Source organism: Cryptomeria japonica, chromosome 9 (genome assembly GCF_030272615.1).
Source record: "Cryptomeria japonica chromosome 9, Sugi_1.0, whole genome shotgun sequence".
Lineage (NCBI taxonomy): Eukaryota > Viridiplantae > Streptophyta > Pinopsida > Cupressales > Cupressaceae > Cryptomeria > Cryptomeria japonica.
This window is the reverse complement of record NC_081413.1, coordinates 754,140,610-754,162,411: the sequence shown is the minus strand read 5'-3', so window position 1 is coordinate 754,162,411 and position 21,802 is coordinate 754,140,610. Positions and strand designations below refer to the sequence as shown.

Below are 21,802 nucleotides of genomic sequence, written 5' to 3'. Positions count from 1 at the left end.
TTCACCATTGCAATTATATTCAAACATAATCATTTTTAATTATAATATTTTTAAATATGAATACTATTATTAAGTAGTAGTTAAAAATAAAATATTAAAAAATATTATTAAGACAAGAAATATTATTAAGTTCATGGATCACCTATCCTTTGTTTCAGTTTGAAGAATTGAGGGATATCCAACATGAGATGCACTACTAAATGTCTTCCTTGAATATAGTGCAAATGACTAAAGGGAATTTATGCCACCAAATTTAGAGCTTGTAGGAATCAAATGCACAAACTATTGATCTACTTGAAATTAGTGCCAAGGATTGGGATAGTTGTTCTACCAAAGTTATAGTCCACGAGCATTTGGTGCCTAGATCATCAACCTCCTTTGACTTAATGATAAGAATTGAGGATTATTTATTTGGTTGCATGAATTAACAACCTCCTTTGAGTTAAAGATAAGAACTAAGGAGTATCCATTTGGTTGCATGAATTACAACCTCCTTTAGCTTAGTGCCAAGGGAAAAGGGGTATCCATTAAGACAAAATTGTGTGCTTAAGATTTGGTGTTAAGGATTGATGAGTATACACTCTACCAAAAACAACCACCTTAAGCTTAGTTCCAAGGCCTAAGAAGCATCTATTTCACCAAATTTACCTAACCCTCATCCTATTCCACCAAAATTTTCCTAGGAACCCAACCTCAACCTCCATTCTACCAAATTCATACTATGTAGGAATCGAGTGCACAAATAATTGACCTCCTTTGACATAGAGTCAAGGTTTGCAAGTTATCTGTTTTGGTGCACAACTAACTATCGACCACCTATGCCTTAGTGCGAGTGATTGAGGACCTCCATTATATAAAAATTAAATTACCTTAAAAAATTAATGCCAAAGAATAAGAGGTATCCATTTAAGACATATCCATTATTCCACCAAATTCACCTAAAAACCTAACCTCACTTTTTATGATATTAACTTTTTGAATACATTAAAAACTTATCCATATTAATTTTTTTAAACCAAACCGTCTTACTAATTTATAACTAACTAAAATTTTGAAATTGTTAAATCATATTAATAAACGTATTTGAAGAACCATTTTGATCCGTGGTAATGATAATTTGGAATGGTCAAGCCTTGCTGTAATATAATCATGTAATTTTGTTGGCTGATGATTACCGGAGGTGTACGTAGCAAATTCATTGTATCATTTTACGCTCATGATTTGGTTAATACAAACAAAAGGAAGGAGGAGCGAAAGAATCTGCAAAAGGAAAAGCGTGTTGACATGAAGAGGAAGAAAAGAGAGAGAAAGCGCGTGGAGGAAGTTTGTTCCAAATTAGGGAAGAAAGAGAGAAAATTAGGGAAGTAGAGAGTCTCATCTATGGTGCGATTCCGCATGCGGTGCCCTCATAATTCCGTAAAACAGATACCTGGCGAGAATAGGGAGAAGACCAGACTTTGGTTTGGGTTTGGGTTTGGGAGGTTGGGCCCCACCAACTAAACAGACAAAACTCCATGATGATTAACGCCGCGCCTGATCCTAAAATCTTTTCTGCTGCATGCGCCTTGTAGTCTTGTGCTGCAGACCTACCTATTCAGGAATCTCATTACCCTAACAAACCCTTTAATGGCCCATCATCTTCAATTCCACACACAGCAATCATGGCCGCCTCCGCCGGATTCGAACCGCGCACATAGAGAAGATTTCACTATTAGTACAGTCCCTTTCGATATCCATTCTGTCAGCCCTGAGGAGGATATTGCTTCTGTAGACGATATGAAGAGGCACACTGTGACTGAATCGGTTGACGGTAAGGCGGGTAAAAATAAAAATGAAAGTAAGCAGCAGAATTCCAATGCTGCAAAGGCGCGATCTAGTAATACGGAATATCAAACTCAGCCGGAGCATGAGATTCACATCTGGACGGAGCGCGAGAGGCGCAAGAAGATGCGTAACATGTTCTCCAGTCTTCACGCCCTTCTGCCACACTTACCACCGAAGGTCAGTATAACCTAGGGTTTTTTTAGCTGTTGCATAATAATTGGTCAATGGTGGGGGGGAAAAGGACCTAACAAACCTTAAAATTCTTAATTTAAAGTATGTTTATATCAAAATAAATTATTGTTCAAAGGAGATATTGAATTCAATTAGAAGTAGAAGTAGTTAGATTCTTTCACTGGTTTGAATCGGAGTTGGAGAAATAATAATGGTGATGGTTGATGGTACTGGTCAGGCAGACAAGTCGACAATAGTGGACGAGGCGATCAGCTACATAAGATCACTTCAGCGGTCCTTCCAGCTATTGAGAAGCCAAAAAATAGACAAGGAGACTCGAGCCGGTGCCATAGTAACAGGAGGCACCATTTTCAAGCACAGAGAGCAGGATCAGAATTTAAATTTGGAGGGCACGGGAGTCGAACCCTGGACCTCCCAACCAACACTGTGTCCTGCAACTGCACTTGAGCGTTATAACTTCCAAACATGGGCATCTCCGAATGTGGTGTTGAGTGTGTGTGGAGAAGATGCTCAGATAGCAATAATTTGCACACCCCCAAAACAAGGCATGCTCTCCACAATTTTCTACATTCTGGAAAAGCATAAGCTGGACGTCGTCACTGCACATATCTCCTCTCATCATTGCAGAAGCATGTATATGATTCACGCCCATGTAAGTTCTCTTCCTCTTCATTTCTTTGCATATTTGAATTTTGTCTTGTTTTTCTCTAGGCCTAGTAAATCTTGTGAATGAAAACCAGGTTAATGGCGGGGAATACTTGGAATCAACTCCTAGCTGCGAAGAAGCATTTAAATCTGCCATAGGAGAGCTCATGTTTTATTTTTAGCTGCGCTGCAAGAATTGGGAAATCACTGTACATGGAATTTTTTCCTTTTTCTAAGTTGGAAACACCGCTTCCTTCTTTGCCAAGAAACTGTAACAACTACTATGATTATTTCTTACTATGATAAAAAAACGTCAATACAAATGTAAATCTACATCCTTATAGCAATTTCTGTGGTCTGCTTCTTGAGACTCAAAACTACTAGAGAATGTGTCAAACCGAGAGCTGCAAAACTGCTTATTCATTTGTGGTATGTATAAATACATATTTGGGACAATCTATGTGAGATTATTCGTAATTGTTTTATAATCCATCAAATTGTCCTTCCTTTACAAATATTATTTGAAGTAATAATTTTAGCTTTGAAAATAATTGAGACAAATTAAAGTTTTTAATCATGTTTTTGACTATATTATTTTTGTAAAATAAAACATGAGCTCTCCAATGGTGATTTTTGACTACATTAAGTGTGGCTCATGCCATGAATTACTTTTTTTGGCTCTACTATGTTAAGTATGTAGCTAGATTCTATATCAAATGAGCAAAAGAAATGAGTGAATTTGGATTGAATGAAAAGCTCAAATATAAGCTTCAGGTCAGACATACCCAACTGGACAACTATAACTATATAAAATAGTTATAGAATATTAACAATGATGTTATATGTATGTATGTATGTATATATGTATGTATGTATGTATGTATGTATGTATGTATGTATGTGTGTGTGTGTATGAATGTATGCTAACAATATCCCCTTATTACATCATATGCCCAAGGCAACAAAGAAAAAAAGTCATAAAATCTTTGAAGTTCACAACTACAAGATATTTCGTAAACATGTTAACATCTATCTCTTGATTCAAACAAAATTGGACCTAGATAATCTATTATTAAACTTGTTCATAGATATAGTGACATTGAACTTTAACATACTTGGTATGTTCATGCAAAAGAGCATTATAAACTAACTTCCACATACTCTTATGGTCACAAAATAAAGTAGTGGGACTAGTATCAGGAACAATTATGTGCCTATCAAACTATGACATAACCATATTCACTCATAATATTTTACCTCTATGAAAGAACAAGCAATAATGGTTTTCTTTTTGCTCCCCCAAGATATAAAAAACAAATCTCAGAAAGAAAATGAAGCTTGAAGTAAACTTCATATCATCTGTTTAACCTACATAATTTACATCTATGTATCCACATAAAGAAAAAATTGTATTCTACCTATATTATAGGCTATAAGCCACTATATCATGAATGTATCTCACAAACATGCTCTGGTTCTTTCCAATGAACAACCTTAAGTTTCTTCATAAACCTAGAAAGATAGATTGCATTATAGTTGATGTCAAGCCAAGTATGATTTAGATAGATGAGACTCCCAATTAAAATTGGTGATAAAGAGTAGCATTCATTTGAGGTAATGGATTATGGTGATAAAATTACAAACCTATCTCCATGGGAGTTGACATAGGTTTGCAATCTTGTATTTTAAATTCCTCAAGTAATATCTTATCATATTTCATTTGAGATACATAGTTATGGTTCTTGTGTTGTCACACTTCAAGTCCAATACAATGACACATGATCTTGTGATATGTCATGTCAAATACTTTTTTGAAACCATTATTTGTTCTATCAATTATGTGTGAACTTGTGATGACTAGATCATCAACATATATAAAAAAAATTACAATACCCATCCTTGATCTTTAAGGCAAAGACTGGGATGAACGAGATGTTCATAAATCTTGATGTACCAAAATCAAAGATCTTGTTTAAGACCATAGAGAGATTTCACAAGTAGAACACATTTATTTTTTCCTATTCAGGTGTAACATACAACTTTGGTTGAGTCATGTAGATTTCTTCTTTTAGATCTCTATCAAGAAAGGTACACTTGGCATCCATCTAATGAATTTTCCATCCAAACTATATTGCCATTGGGTCAACCTACAATAATGAGTCTCACTTTTTAGCTAAATCGGGATAGTGAAATCAACATTGTGGACCAAATCTTGAAAAAAATTAGGAAATCATTGATATGAATAAAAAAATTCCTTATTGTATTTTTGTATGTTTTTTAGTTTGTTTTCCCTAGTTTTTTTTAAGTTTTTACACACACATAATTACATTAACATATATACATGTATATACATATATCTGTATATATGTGTGTATATATATACATATACATACATGTTGGTCCCTACCGATGATTGAGAGGGGGGGGGGGGGGGTGAATCAGTCACCAACTGGTTTACAGAATTAAAACCCTTTTACTCAAGTCTGCACTAACTTAATATTCATTAATATAAACAATTATTGCATGAGAACATGCATGCATGAAAAGATACATAATAACACCAGGAATTATCTCATGGAAACCCAAATGGAGAAAACCATGGTGTGAGTTGATGCTCAAAACATTTGTATTCTTCTGGAGCACACCCTGTAAGGAGCCATCCCTATTAGGAGATTTATTGAGACACTGTTAAGTGCCACCCGGTTAAGGGATTTGAATCTAGGCTTGTTAAAGCCTTTACCCTATTAAAGGTACCTTGATTAAGGGACTTAAATCATCAATCAAGATGACACCCAATTAAGGGATTTAAACAACGGGACCTATTAGAGTCCACCCGGCTAAGGGATTTTGAGTTGCAATAGTTAGAAAGCAACAAGAAGTTGATCTGCTGGTATAGCTACTAATAGCTTGATCTGATCACAATGAATCTCACACTCTGTCTGCACCGATTGTGTCTGCTCTGCAGTACACCAATTCTCTACTCGTACCCTTGGCTCTACACTCTACTGGTCTATTTCACACACACTCTACTCTGTTAAATCACTTAGCACTTCCTCACTCTTCACTCTGCACTTTGGATCGCCTCTCACAGGATTTGCACTTTGCAATTTTTTTGATCAAAAATGTTTTGCATGAACTCAAAACACTCTATACTCCCTCTATTGTCACCTTCAGATGTTCCCTTAATCAATGCAATCACAAATCTTGGTAGATATCAAATTCAAATCTTCCCGCTCTTTCTCTGTGTGTCTTGCAACAATTTTGCCACCGCATCTCCCCAAAATAGCAACTTTTGGGTCGAGTTCAGTCTTTTAAATGCAAACCAAAAAATACGTAGAAATCATGGCTTAACTATATGATGACTGGGGTTGACTTCAGTAACCTTTAGTTTGGTATTATCACAAACTAACCAGCTCACCTTTTTCCATCGCAACTTTTTAGTTGATCACCGCTCCTAGATTTAAGGTGACCGCCTATCTTCCTTCTTCTTCATCGGCCTACCGATATACCACTGCACTCTTCACTACCAGTTCATCCTTTGCTACCGATTTGCAGTACTTCCATCAAGCCTCTTTTTCCTTTTGCCAATGAGGTTCCAATTTGCATAGGACCTCAAACCTTCTTGCCTAAGTCACCTTCTGTGACTACATCATCATCAGGATAGCCAACTTGAAGATCTCACCTTAACACCGATCTTCTTGAATGACAGATCGGTTGGCTTATTCTGTCTTCCCTTGAAATAACTGAACCTTGATCATCTATCTCTAATGCTCCTTCCATATTGTTTGCAAGCCATCACCTTTGCTTCTAAGATACACCAATCCACCGGTCAGTGTTAGTCATCAATGACAAATCTCAGCTAATATATCAGTTCACTGGATTAACAGGTTTTGTCAATATATATACATAATCACTTTATTAGCAATTTCTTCATTTTTCATCGATCCTTATACCTATTATTTCTTTTATTCTTTTAAATAATAATTCTACATAGCAACTTATGCTTATCACATTTCATTATTATTATAATATCTATTTGCTAATTTGCTTGTATAATAAAATAATCACATTCAAATTATCCAAGTGTATTCATACTTATGTAATTAAGCACTTTTTCATTTGCATAGCAAGATTTATTTGTGTTCTTTAACTTTTTAATAATATAATATTTCATCTTATATGACTTGTCATATATTTTGCATCTTTTGTTACTACTATAGAGCTATTGTCATGCATTTATTATATGAATTATATTTCATTATTATAGTACTTCTTTATTTCCATCATTTATTGTACATTTGTTTCATTTTTTACTTTGCTTCATATCATTATGTTGTTTAGAACATACTACATTATAATATAATATATTTTTTTTCACATTATTATATCCTTTATTAATTCACATTATAATACTCCTATATTTTATCTTACATTTCTATATTTAATTCTAATTTCTCATATTTCAATTTGTCTTGAAGTGTCCAAAGAGATGATTATCAACCTCAAGATTCAATTTGAAGAAGCTAAAAGAATTAAATAGGAGCTAAAAATACAATTGAAGCAAAAGGAAGAAGATTGTGATAAGCATGGGACTAACATTGTTTCCTTGAGAAAGGAACTAGAAAATACATCCTCTAAATTAATTACTACTCTCAAGTTTGAAAAGAAATTCAAGATTCTAAGTGATATCATTGATAGTCAAAGATCATCATCAAATAAGGCAGGACTTGGCTATGAAGAAAATCAAACAATGAAAGAAGACTCTAAAGAAACTATGATGAAGACAAACATGGGAAAGACAAAAAGTGTTGAAGACATTTTCAAAAGCCTTTTCAAGATCAAATATATCAAGAACACAAAGACTCCTAAAGTTGACAAGGACAATTTCAAGAAGTCCTTTCCTCCAAGACAAGCTTATACATCCATGTTCAAGTGTATTTTTAATGCCTACTACTACTCATGCAATTACTTTGGACATAAGGCAAGAGAGTGTAGAAAACAAGTGATACATAATGATAGATGGATCAAAAATAAAAATTATTGTTGGTGGAAAGTAGTCTATAATTCATATCCTCAAATGAATTATAATGTTATATGCAACACTATGGGCACATAGCATGTTTTTATACAAGCGGTTTTGTGAAACCACTTAGAGAGTACAAGATGAAGGACACCATGAACAAACAAAAAGGAGAACCTACTATGTTATGGAGAAGGAAACAATATCAAGATAATGAGAAGAATAAAAAGGATGAATCTGTGATTAGGCATTATGCACTTAATGCACAAGTTTAAGAAAGAGCATGGATTTAGGGGGAGCTTATCATTTCACTATCTTTCAAGTCCTATGGAAAAGATAACTAAAAAGATCAAGTTGTATTGAACATTATAAAGAAAGATGAGTCAAAATTGGATAAACAAGATAAGAACAATGCAAAGAGGTATGCTTGTATATTTACATTTGAAAAGCATGTGTTGGCAAAAGAATAATGAATTTGATAGAAGAAAGTTGGATGCTTATGTTCGACTTCATATTAAAGGAGTTCCTATTGATATAATGATGTCACAAAAGACATGGATGGACTTATGATGAGCATTCCTTCATCATAAATATCAAATGAGGAGAGTTAAAACAAAGAGAGAATGATGGCATTAATGTCAAGAATTACGAGATAAATCTTCAAGAGGAACTTAAGCATGAAAAGAGAAATTGTATGAAAGAGAAAGGGAGTCAAGGTGTCACATGAACAATGCAAACCTATTGTGAATTATAGCACTAGATAGGACTATAGTGCCTTGAAGTTTTAATAAAAGAGGAAAGCTTCAATGAGTAACACTTATTCAAACTAGAAGAAAAGGAAGTTGAGAACACACTCACAAAGAGATCATTTGAAAGATGATCTTCATCTAGAAACCATGATGAGGATAACACAAAGATGAAAGACAATTATTCAACGAGAACAATCAAGAAAACTAGAAGAAGAGAAGGAAGTTGAGAAGACACTCACAAAGAGATCATTTGAAAGATGATCTTCATCTAGAAACCATGGATAGAGGAACAAGAGTTGCACATGCATAAAAAAGTAATGAGATAGTTGAAATAAGTCCTAACTTGCTAAAGTTAAGGAGACATCCAAATTCTCTTCAATATCCGTAGAGGAAGCATGTCACTCGAATTGGGATACAAATGATCAAGAAAGAAAGAAAGAAAAGTATTAGAGCCAAGGGGGAGCATTAAAGAATACCCGACAAGGGGAGCACTAGAGATTCTCTGATAAGGAGAGAAGCATATTCCTATTGCATCAAATGTAAGTATAAGAATAAGTGTTTCCCATAATCCATTTATGGATAGATGTTTCATTCAAGCGTCCCCTTGCCATTGATGTCAAAGGGGGAGAGTTAGATGATTTATGTTGCCATCTTTGACTAAGGGGAAGATTGTTGGAATTATTGTCATCGATGTCATGGGCACTCAGTTGAGTTTGTTAGAAGTTTGTCATTAATAAGATTGTTTAAAAGTTTATCATTGAGTTCATAGAAAATGAAATAGTTGTCAACATTATCATTGATAACAAATGAGATTGATGTCAAAAGCGAGAAGACGAATGGACAAGATTATCATTATTGTTAGAGGCATATTTAATGTCAAAAGAAAAATGAACTAGACAATTAGATTGTTGTTAATGATGTCAAAGAATAAAGCATTTGTTAGATAGCAGAAATTACCAAAAAGATGGACAACGATTTATTAAGGAGACGATTATTAAGACAAACGATTATAGCAGACATATTGGTGCCTAAAACAAGAATACAAAACAGCTCCATGCACCATGTTTTGATTTTCATATAAAAGGGGTTAATGTAAGTGACAAAGCCAATATCTATTGTTCAAATACAGATTCTATTCAAGGGCACATCACAGGCATAAGATACAGGCCAAACTTTTGGAATAGTCACCTATTATGGAATAAGAAGGGTTTGTACTCAAGAAGACTTGTATGAAAAATGGAGATTGCTGGCAATCTCCTCTTTGGTCTGAGATGCAAAAGTTAAGTATAAAACAACAGCGACTGATTTTATGGAAAGAGCACTTATCATGTCTTTTGCTGGTCGACTTAGTACAAAGATAAAAATGATATGACTTTAATATAATCTGGCCGGTAAAAGACAACAACAAAAAGTAAAATATTTGGATATACAACCATGGATTTAAATTAATCATTAAAACCAAACACAATGATTATTTATTAATGAAAGGTGGCACATAACTTTGTAATATGCGAACGACCAGTTTGATGATATCAGATCACATGGCACAAAGGTTATTGTTTATACTCTATGACTTAATGGTGATGGTCAAATGGAGCAGGTTCAGACTCTAAATAAAGAAACATAATACGACCCCTTTGATCAAATATTTAGACAAGGGCGCGACTTCACCATGGAATGGTGCAGCTTCATAAGATTAAGGTGGCAAACTGATATGCAGAGTTGTTCAATGATAAAAACAAACTAATATGCTGATCATTCAATCAAAGGTGGCAATTAATTATGATATGCAGCGATTATATTTGATTAAGAGTACAGCAAATATTTAATGAAGATCTGATGCGACTTCATAATAATGTGATTTCATCATCACTAATGGTGCAATTTGAAAGGTATAAAGGTGCGATCCAAGAGGGAATGCAACAGTTGGTGAGCAAAGACTATGTTAAAACAACAAGAATTAAGAAGCAAGTCTGATAGAAACAAAAAGATGCGATCTCATTGCTTTATTAACAATCAATCACTATTTGTTTTTGTAGCTCGACTCTCTCCACATCGTATTTATTAAAGACAGATTTTCTAATGAAGACAGATCTGTTTTCTAATGGGTGCGATTCACTTATTATGCAAAATATTAAATAAAAGTGTGATTCACATAAAAAGTTGTGACTAATTTGTGAAAGGTGTGTGGGTCTCTTGAAGATAAAATTGAAGATACAAATTGTAGACACCTAAAATTGTCCTATCTAATTAAATAAATATCTTTATTTATTTAATTAATTCATTTATCCTCTTCTAGCCTTATTTCTCATTTAAATAAATATATTTATTTATTTAAATTATCATTTATTTAATTGATCCCACTTCTTCTATTATTTAAATAAATTTTTATTTATTTAATTAATTCATTAGCCTTTTCCACCTATGACACATGTTATTCGTCTCTTAATTCCTACACTACCTACCCTCTCATTATTTTCTTATTTTCTCTACCTACCCTCTAATCATAGCCGACCATTTATCTTTTACGTCTCTTAATCTTATCCCTCCATTTCATATAGTGTCTTCTATATAAGGAGATGTTTCCTTCATTATCAACCATATGTATTCTGATCAATTGACGACCCGACTACGCATTCAAACTTTCATATGCAATCAAGCCTACTTGCAACCACATTTCCGTTCTTTGTTGAGCTCTTGTGCACACATAAAATCTGAGAGCAAATATATCAAGCAAGATCAATGGAGATAGGAAGAATGGAGATCCAAACCTTATTGGACATGTGATGGTATAATCTTTGTAATTTCATTTGATTTACATTGTCTTAGGTAATCTTCATATGTTATGGTGGATCTTTGTTGTTGTTAGGCTAGAGTTTTGTGGTTGAATTCATTTAGTCTTTCAATGTTGTTATCCATTTTCACCATAAACATTTTGGCACGCCCTATGGGACATGGATTTTTGTTAGATTTGTGTTTTTTTTTTTCAGATTTTTCTAACCCTATATTACTATTTTGTAAAACAATTTGGAGAATAACCTTGTGCAACTAGAGTTTTGGACACAAAATCAAGATCTTAGAGAGATTTGATCTGATCTCACAAATGGATTAGAATTTTTGCACAAAATTTTGTTTGCAAGTTGAAGTCAGTATGAAGAGCTCTCAATCCAAAATTCAGAATTTTTGGAGCACATTTTCATTTTATATGAATTTTTTATGATTTTTAATAAAAAAATAATTTTGAGAGAAAATGATCAATTTTTTTGGATTTTCTTACATTTTTTGAAATCTCTCATAATTATGCATAGGATGTGTTCTTTGTGATTTTAATTTCGATGAAAAATATTTCCTTAAAAATCAGATCTTTAAAAATTAGGGTTTTCAATATTTTGATCAGATCTCAAAAAAGGCTTTGAATTTTGACATTAAGTTTTTTTGTGAGTCAAGAACATTATCAGAGGTGCTCAGTAAAAATTTCAGAGTTTTTGGAGTATATTTGAAGTTTATATGAATATTTTTATGTATTTTCATAAAAAATTAATTTTGAGAGAAAATTAGTGAATTTTTCGGATTTTCTTACATTTTTGGAAATCTCTCATAATTATACATGGGATCTGTTCTTTGTGATTTTAATTTTGATGCAAAAACATTCCTAAAAAATTGAATCTTTGAAAATTAGGGTTTTGCATTATTTTGCTCATATCTCACAAACTGCTTGGAAATTTTGCAGAAATGTTTTTATGCAGGTTTGGAAGACCATCAGGAGTGTCTAGTAAAAAATTCATATTTTTGGGATCAATTTTGCATTTTATATGAATTTTTTATGATTTTTCATAAAAAATTGTTTTTTGGAGCAAATTAGCAAATATTTTGGATTTTCTTACATTTCTAGAAATTTCTTAAAATTTTACAGGTGTTCTTTTTTTATGATGAATCAGATCTTTGAATTGGTCAAAAAAATCGTTTTGTCGAAGGCCCTTATTTCACAAAGTCTTTTGGATCTAAAATTGACCTAACTTGTGTGCTTGCAGGAAGGGGTGATCGTTTAAAACAATCCAAACTACTAACAGATCTTTGTTGCAAGACCTTGACAATGATTTTCTTTTTTATTGTGTGCCTTGCTTTCATAGATTAGCAAACACTTCAATTGGTGCACTAAAATTGAACCAGTGTCTTTTGTGTTTTGAGCAATAGGCTCTTTTTGTTTAATCTTTAGAGGGCCTATCTCCTCATGTGGTCATTAGGACTACTAGTGAGGAGAGAACGACCCAAGTTGTAGTGAGGAAAACCCACCTCTTCCTAACCACTATAAACAAATGTATTCATGGTGAAAACTATGGGTAACGTGTGCTGATTAGTTCATATCGACACTATGTCTCCCCATAAACTCGTTTGATCAAACTTGATCATTTGTAGGGCGTAACCCCTACTGGCTGGGAGCCTTCTATATTTACAGAGCTGAAAGTGCCGCATGTATGGCCACATGAGAGGATTCCCTTACTAGCACATTTTTGTTTTAGAAAGCCAAAATCCTTCTAGTTGTTGGGGCAGGAGGTCGGACCTCTGGAGCGGCCCACACACATACGGTTCTTAGTAGAGATACAAAGTTCACCATGGGGAGTTTTCGTGGGGACTGATGCTTGGCTGCCTCAAGAAGTGAGTGTCGAGGGTGGAGCCAGTGGGGTCAAGCATCTAAGTATCTGCTCTGAATAGCGTAGCCTCGGGGGAAACCCCATGTGGGATCAACAACTATTGTACTGGACAACCATAAGAATTGTGCTTGTCTTATTTTGAAAAATCAAACATTCAAGACCAAACATCAAAACATTGTGTCTTTTGTGTCTTAAAGTGTATGCAAAACATTTTTACATCAAACAATACACTTTTCTTTGAGTCATTTTGAGTCTAAACACTTGCAAACATTGAGTCCTCATCAACATTGTGTCATCTTGTCACGAAAAACAGTCAAAAAATTCAGATTTGGTCACAACAAACAACTTCACAAATTGGAAAAATTTACAGTCCAACAAACAAGAACAATCACTTTCAGAATTATTGAGCTTCCTAAGTTATTTCTCTATATTTTCATCTAGCATTCAGCCTATATTTGGGTCTCACAAAGTTCATCATTACTTTACACCTTGCATTACATTCACATTTGTCTAAACTTGAGTCAAAAGGTCACTTGCTTGTCTTCACCTTACTTTGTCAACACACTACATACAACATCATTTTGCTAAGTGGTCCCTCATCAAGGTCTATCACCTTTGGGTCTCATTTGGTCTTACTTAGAGTCAAGGTCAACTTACCTCATCAAGAGAAACTATCATCTCTTTGGAAGCCACACGTACTCTACTACATACATACTTGATCTTACACTTTGGAAATTGTAAGTACACCTCAGATTCATTTACATTCCATCCAAACTCTTGGTCTTCAATACTCTTTCCATTTTCATCTAGTTTCACACATCTTGGTCAATACCTAGTTCATGGTTGAAACTTGTTCCTAAAAATCTAGGAGAGAAACTAAAGAGGCTCAAGAGTCCGCAAACATGAGTACTTATGAGTATGACAATGATATATTTTTCAATTCTGATCATACCACATTACCTGACATGGATGCCTATAGAAACATTCCAAATGTTGAGAACACGGATACTACAAACAACAATGATACACATAATGACAATACAAACAACTTTTTCGTACATTCAACAGAAGTGGAAGACTCCATTATGGATCCCTGTTTCAATCGATTGGTTGAGGAAATAATGAGAAGAGATAGACAATACTTTTTACAAGTGATGGCACAAAGTGGAGCCAAGATTCCTCATGATTTTGACATGTCTCAAATAATGGAGAATCGACCTTTGCAACAACCTCACCCCAACATGGATCAAAGGAGGCCTAATAGTGGAGGCAATAGAGGACCACATATGGTGCCTAAATCACCATCATCTTTGTTTCAAAAACCAGAGGTCCCACATACACATGGTCAAGCATATGATACTCACCTTCGCAGACCATTATGGAAGTCTTATGCAAAAAAATATGCTCAATCACATACCAGTGCTAAGGACCAACCACCAAAGCAATTGGATATCCAAAGGCATGTTCAAAATTTGGACAAAAGGAAACCCTGCGTCAAATTTGGGGGCAACATATTAAAACAAACTCATGACATGCTTGTAGAGTATGGTATACATGGACAAAACATATATTCCATTCCTCATCATGACTCTATACCAAGTGGTACATATACGCAGCATCATTATTGACCTCCTCCATATGAACATGTGTATGATCAATACCATCCATATATGCAACATGCTCCTCCTCCACCTAGTGGTTCAGGCATGGGGTATGGTTCAAGAAGTCGGTCTCCACCTAAGAGCAATTTGGAACAGCAAATTAAGGACTTATAAAAGAAAATGGAGGACATAAATACATCGAAGCCAACTTACACAATGAGAGACATATGTCCTTATCCATTTAACAAAAGCATTCCAATGCCTCCATTTGCTACACACTTTGTGACACCTAAGTTTGATAAGTACAAAGGAAAAGGGGATCCTAAGGCACATATAAGACAGTTTTTCACGGCTTGCATTGAGGTAGACACAGAAGAGACATATTTGATGAGATTGCTCCCACAAAGCTTAGGTGATCAAGCTATGGAATGGTTCTCCCAACTTCCACCTGGAATTAAGTCATGGGGTGACTTAGCAGAGGCTTTTATCCAACATTTCTCATACAACATAGAGACAGACATATCAATCACTACTTTGTGCAACACCAAGCAAAAGGATGGAGAGTCTTTTTCATCATTTTTACAAAGATGGGGAAATCTAGCCAACAGATGCTCTTGTGAAATTCCACAAAAACAAATGGTGGAGATGTTCATCCAACAATGTTAACAAAGACATTGGTTATGACCTAAGAAAAGCTTGCTTATCCACCTTCAAGGACGTCATTGAAAAAGGATTAGCAATAGAAAAGGTCCTAATTGAGCAAGGCATTATCAAAATATTCAAAGAAAACAAAGAGGACTTTAAAGGAAAAGAAAAGCCAAGATTTTGGAATAAAAACAAGAATATAGTTAATGATGGTGTTGTTGATGCCAATACAGTACAACCCAAAATCATTTTTTCTGGATCGAGCTCTACAAACAATCAAGTGAATCCTCAAACAACTTCAAAATCACAAAGGAAGTACACCCCAATGGGAGAACCACTAGAGTCGGTTTTCAAAAAGCTAGTGGCAAACAAAATAATAACAATCCCAGATCTACCTCCATATGAGCCAAAGGTTAAACCAAATTGGTGGAATGATGATGAGTATTGTGAATTTCATAAGAGCAAGGGCCATAAAATAGGAAACTGTCATCGACTAAAGAACATCATACAAGATCTTATTGATAAAGGTGACATTGAGATTGAAGGACACTCATCCAATCAAGAACATGAAATGTTTAAGGAACCATTCCCAAAACATGACAAGGGAAAATCTAAAGCCACAGATGACTAGACCAACTATACCAGAGCATCCTATAACTATGATTCAACTGTCAATCACATTCTAATGGACAATTACGTCTTTACCATTATCATCAAGGACAAAACGCCTGAGAATTCTACCCAAAGACCCAAGATTATCCTAAAAGGCATTGGATCTTCTTCCGAACCTACCTCTGAATGTAATGTTACAACTCGTTGAGGTAAATTCACCTTGCAAGGTGCTCTAGCTAAAAACAATGCCTCCTCATCAACCAAACTTGAGTATGACCTTGTAGAACAATTAGGGAAGACACCCGCGCTTATCTCCATCCTTGAGCTCTTACGCATATCCCCTGCACATAAAGCCATTCTTGACAAAATTTTGAGAGACACTTCCATCCCTACCGATCTAAACGTGGACCAGTTTCAATCCATGGTGGGATACCTTTCCATTCCACACTCCCTTACATTCACAGAAGCTAACGATGCCTCCATGAGCCAACCACATAATGCACCTTTACACATTGAAGCCTTCTTACACAAACATCGAATAAAATGAGTCCTGATAGATGGAGGAGCAGGTCTAAACATTTCTACATTGAACACTATTAAACAATTGGGATATTCTGAAAAGGCTATAAATGCTACAAACAAAATTACCATCAAGGTATATGATGATGAAGAGTGTTCATCCAAAGGCACAGTCACCTTACCTCTCAGAGTTGGGCCGATTACAAAGGATGTGGTTTGTCAAGTCCTAGACCTCAATCTCACATACAACATATTGCTAGGATGTCCATGGATTCATGAGATGTGCACAATCTCATCTACATATCATCAATGTATCAAGTTCCCACACAATGGAGTTGAAGTGACTGTCAAAGCTGACCCAAATCCATTGATTTATTGCAACAATATGCGAACTAGATTAGAAATAACAATTCCAGTCAATCGAGAAGTTGTTCCATCTTCAGCGTATGTTGATCTAGAATCCTTGAAAGATTCTACATCAAAACAAGCAGAGATCAAAGAAAAGTTCAAGATTAAAGACATGGGATGTGGTGAGTATATCTTTCATGTTGATCAACTCCCACTATCTCCTAACATATTTAGTCGACAGGAACAATCTACAAACAATTTGCAAGGAATTGGGTGTGAACCACCTAGTGTTGTGGCTACTAAGTTTGAATGCAAATCTCCTCTAGTGGTGCAATCACCTCTTGATATCAATAGTCCTAAGAGTGGTTCCAGCGAAGAATCTATTGAGTGTATCACCAACCCTCTTAAGAACTCACACAGCCTTACCATTTCATCAACTCATTCCATTTCCACTCCTCTCCCAGACTTGGATCAACAAGAATTAAAAAATCCCTTACTCATTGGGGATCAAGAATCAAGCTTTGAAAAGAAAAATCCAAAAGTAAAAAATAAAGAAAAGTCCTTCAGTCCAAATCAAAACCAAAAGCTATTGGACTCTACAAAAATCAAAGTCAAGGATAAAAATCCTATGAAAGAAAAAGAACAAGAGTTGATCTCCCCTAATATCAAAATAACTGGGGACAAAAGATCTACAATTTTAAGTAAAAATAATACTTGTTGATCCTAAGTCTCTATCGTGCCATGATACTTTCACTTCTTTTCGCAATCATAAACCTTCATAACTCATCCACTTGTTCCACACATCCTTTCCCTTCTGGCGATACATCATGGAACTTTAATGGAACTTCCTTGAAGGACTTTGTTATCAGGGATGCCCAAACTTCTTTAGGTGACATGCATATGGGCCTATGTAGTCTATACACTAGTAATTCTATCTCAGTTCCATTATCAAGGAAGACAGTCACTCGAGCTACATATCATTCAGTCCAGGAATGAAACAACTACAATCATAAGGTCAAGCCTCACACATTTGAGGTGCTTGACTTAGTTCTCAGAGAAAATCCTGAAAATCACCAAGACAAAGAAAAGAAAGGAAAGTTCAAACCAAATTGGCTTGGTCCTTACATCATCACAGCAGCCTATGGATCCGATGCATATCAACTCTCAACCACAGAGGGCAAATCTTTGGAGGATCCTATCAAAAACATGCACCTTCCCAGGTTTTACATATAGCTCTTCAGAGTATCCCAAATCAAAAATACAAAAAAATCATAAACATAAAAAAATCGTTACTTGGTGAAAACCTACCAAACAGGCGCCTTCTGACACAAAAAAATTGAAAAATAAAAAAAGTAAAGAAAAACATTTTTCGTCCAATGGTGAAAACCACTTCGGTGGCGCCCTGGGAAAGTACCATTGTTAAAACTGGGTCACCGGCGCCATGCGTAGAGACATTACTCCTCCCTCCTTCAAGATTCACTTGCATCCTTTCACTTTGCACACACTCACAACCTATCCATTCATAACAAACTTACCCATTCCCATCATGGCTTGTTATTGATCTACCCAAGATTGGTTAGCCATTCATAATAACATTCCTTTTTCACCCCTTTCCATCGATAATAAATCAACTCCTATATGTGGCTAAGGCAAATCCTAGGTCTAGTGATGGGTGTGGAACTAAGAGCATCACATGTTCTGAGGAGTACAGTTTCTTCCAATTTTCTTCAATCTATCCGCGCACAATCTGCAATAAAGCAACATTTGCATCACAAATTTGCAATAAAGTTTCATCTTCTCCGTAATAAAGTATCAGTTTCATGGATTCAGTTAGTTCATATGAGACACAACAACAACAACAATGAGCTTCCACAAATCAATCTTTCAAAAAACTCAGACGACATTATGGTTCAATGCTATCTATCCTTTTGTGAAAGTAAACATTGTGACCACAATCAAATAAGACTTATACAAGTGACAAGAGACACTAAACTTGAGGACTACAGTGGATGTTGGTGTCGAGTCTTGGTTTTCTTTTGATTTTATCTTTTGGTGACATGTCTTTTAGCTTTTCTAGGATGTCTTTGACTAGAGATTTTATCTCCAGGATATCTTTGACTAGAAAGGTGAGGATGGGGTATCGTCACCTATTTTTTTTTGTTGTCTATGGATTGTCTCTTAGTAATGCTATGACTTGTCCAAGGATATGAGGACACTGAGAGTCTAGTGTGAACTAGGGCATTCCTTGTTTGCAATTGTCTTATCTCCATGCAAACGGGTACAATGACTTTTTGGGTCAAGCATATGCTTGGATTGTCATAACCTATTTTTCCATAATAAAGCTCAATGATGATAACGCACAAGAAGCTCTTTCACTTTCATATCTTCTATCTTCCATCCCCCTTTCTTGATTGACCTTCATCGTCCTTCCTGACTCCGTGTAGCCCGCTATCACATGACTGAGTATAATGACATGCAAAAAATATTTGCATTTTATGTAGTTGCACCTGCATTACCACATATTAGCATTTCATACATACATATAGATATTACAATTGCATCACATCCTGCACACAACACATGCTAGCAAATTTTACATTCTCATCATGTAAATAGTTATTTGCAGTATCATATTCATCTGTATTTCATACATTCAAATTGGCATAACACATAAAACATAAAAGAACAAAAATATTGCATCGTATCATGTACATATTTGCATCCATGTCATAACCATCACATCGAAACATACATCATGAAACATCTCATCACATAGGTACACATGCATATAGCTACCGCAAAGATGAATCATCTTATATATATATATATATATATATATATCATAAGTGTCATGATACAATGATGTCAAAATACATATGGCTACACAGCCAACCCTCGTGTCGCCCTATCCAGATAGAGAAATCCACTGATCACTCTTTCCAACGCCGCCGCTAGCGCTAATCCTATCTATGTCATGGTGTCCCAAGCCACGTGTCCAACCCTCATCTCCAATCCCAAATCCTGAAACACTCATCTCAGTGCATCCCTGTCTCTGTCTCGAACATAGGGAATTAACTCCCCATCGATTGGCATCCTCAGTATCCTATAAACATCCTCTAAGGTGACTATCATCTCACCCATCGACAAATGAAAAGTGCAAGTCTCTGAGTGCCATCTCTCAGCCAACACAGTCAGCAACCCCATGTTTGCCCAAAACTCAGGCACATACATAATATGTCGTAGACCCATAGCCTCAACTGTTGCTCTATCCTCGAGTGTCAGGCTATCATCTTTGCTTGCAAACTTTGAGTCGAAGGGAATCTCTCTTGTGACTCCAGCATCGGTAGGTCCTCCTACAGTCAAGCAAATCAATTGTGTCAATCCTAGTGGTACTCCCTGTTCGTCACAAAGTACTACTTTCTATCCTAGTAGCATTCCCTGTTCATCACAAAGTACTGCTTTCTATCCTAGTGGCATTCCCTATTCATCACAAAGTGCTACTTTCTATCCTAGTAGCATTCCCTATTCATCAAAAAGTGTTTCTTTGATCCTATCTTTTAGGGCACCTACTTGAGTGTATCCTCTTGAGTAGCTTATCCAATTGACAACATATGTTCTATCACAAAATTGTCAATTTCAGCCTTATCCAATTGATAACGTATGTTCTATCACAAAATTGTCAATTTATTTGGTACTCCTTGTTCATCACAAAGTGCCTTGATCTATCCTATCCTAGGGCCTCTATTTGAGTGTATCCTCTTGAGTAGTTTCCTGATTGGCAACGTATGTTCTATCACAGAATTGTCAATCCTAGCCCTATCTGCTATCCTAGTCTTCCTTAGAGGACCTACTTGAGTGTATCCTCTCAACAACTTATCCAATTGAAAACGTATGTTTATCACATGAACTACTAATTCGTGCCTTGCCTACCCAGATGCACCTAGCACCAACACAAACGCGCCTTAACGTTTCCCCACTTGACATTTTTTTAGATCTACCTAATGCGCATTTATTACCCTACCTAACATGCATTAATGATAACATTTATTGTGACAAAGTACAAGGAGGTTATGCGGTACTTACCGGCTCTCCTGCATCTGCTGGCCTTTGAAATCGGTGAATGCGATCGAATCTATGCACCAATGCCATTGCTGCTGACTGTTGTTGCTCTATTCTCTCTCTGCACTTTGATCTCTTGGATGTGTGGATGACAATGAGGATGTGTTCCCTTGTGGTCTATCTTATAGACTACCCTAGGGCTAGCCCTAGCCCTAGTCTCCCGAGTCAGGCTTCTTTATCTAGTGACTCTATCACTCTATCCTATCCAATCAGTCCATTCTAGCCTTTCTTTCTTATCGAGAGAATGTCTGCGATCTTTTCAAACATTTTCATCCAATCTCTCGAGGGGGCATATCATTCCCATCTTGGGGCAACTTTGTACCAGTTCATATTATCTTCTTTGAAACAACGCGACAAGCTGCATTGTCTCAAAGAGGGGCAAAATGTAGACAACTAAAATTGTCCTGTCTAATTAAATAAATGTCTTTATTTATTTAATTATTTTAAGCCTAATTCTTCTATTAATTAAATAAATCTTTATTTAATTAATTCATTCATTTATCCTCTTCTAGCCTTATTTCTCATTTAAATAAATACTTTTATTTATTTAAATTATCATTTTTTCTAAATTAAATAAATTCTTATTTATTTAATTGATCCCACTTCCTCTATTATTTAAATAAATCTTTATTTAATTAATTAATTCATTAGCCTTTTCCACCTATGACACATGTCATTCATCTCTTAATTCCTACACTACCTACCCTCTCATTATTTTCTTATTTTCTCTACCTACCCTCTAATCATAGCCGACCATTTATCTTTTACACCTCTTTATCTTATCCCTCCATTTCATATAGTGTCTTCTATATAAGGAGATGCTTCCTTCATTATCAACCCTATGCATTCTGATCAATTGACGACCCGACTACGCAT

The 21,802-nt window shown here is 35.4% G+C and overlaps 1 protein-coding gene across 1 annotated transcript; it reads left to right on the top strand.

Moving 5' to 3' along the window:
- The first annotated feature begins 1,329 nt into the window (after nt 1–1,329).
- Nucleotides 1,330–3,125, top strand: LOC131064609 (transcription factor bHLH95). The gene is made up of 3 exons (XM_057998798.2): nt 1,330–2,001; nt 2,234–2,668; nt 2,757–3,125. The coding sequence occupies exons 1-3, from the start codon at nt 1,627–1,629 to the stop codon at nt 2,841–2,843; spliced, it is 897 nt and encodes a 298-aa protein (XP_057854781.2). The 5' UTR covers nt 1,330–1,626; the 3' UTR covers nt 2,844–3,125.
- Nucleotides 3,126–21,802: the final 18,677 nt, after the last annotated feature.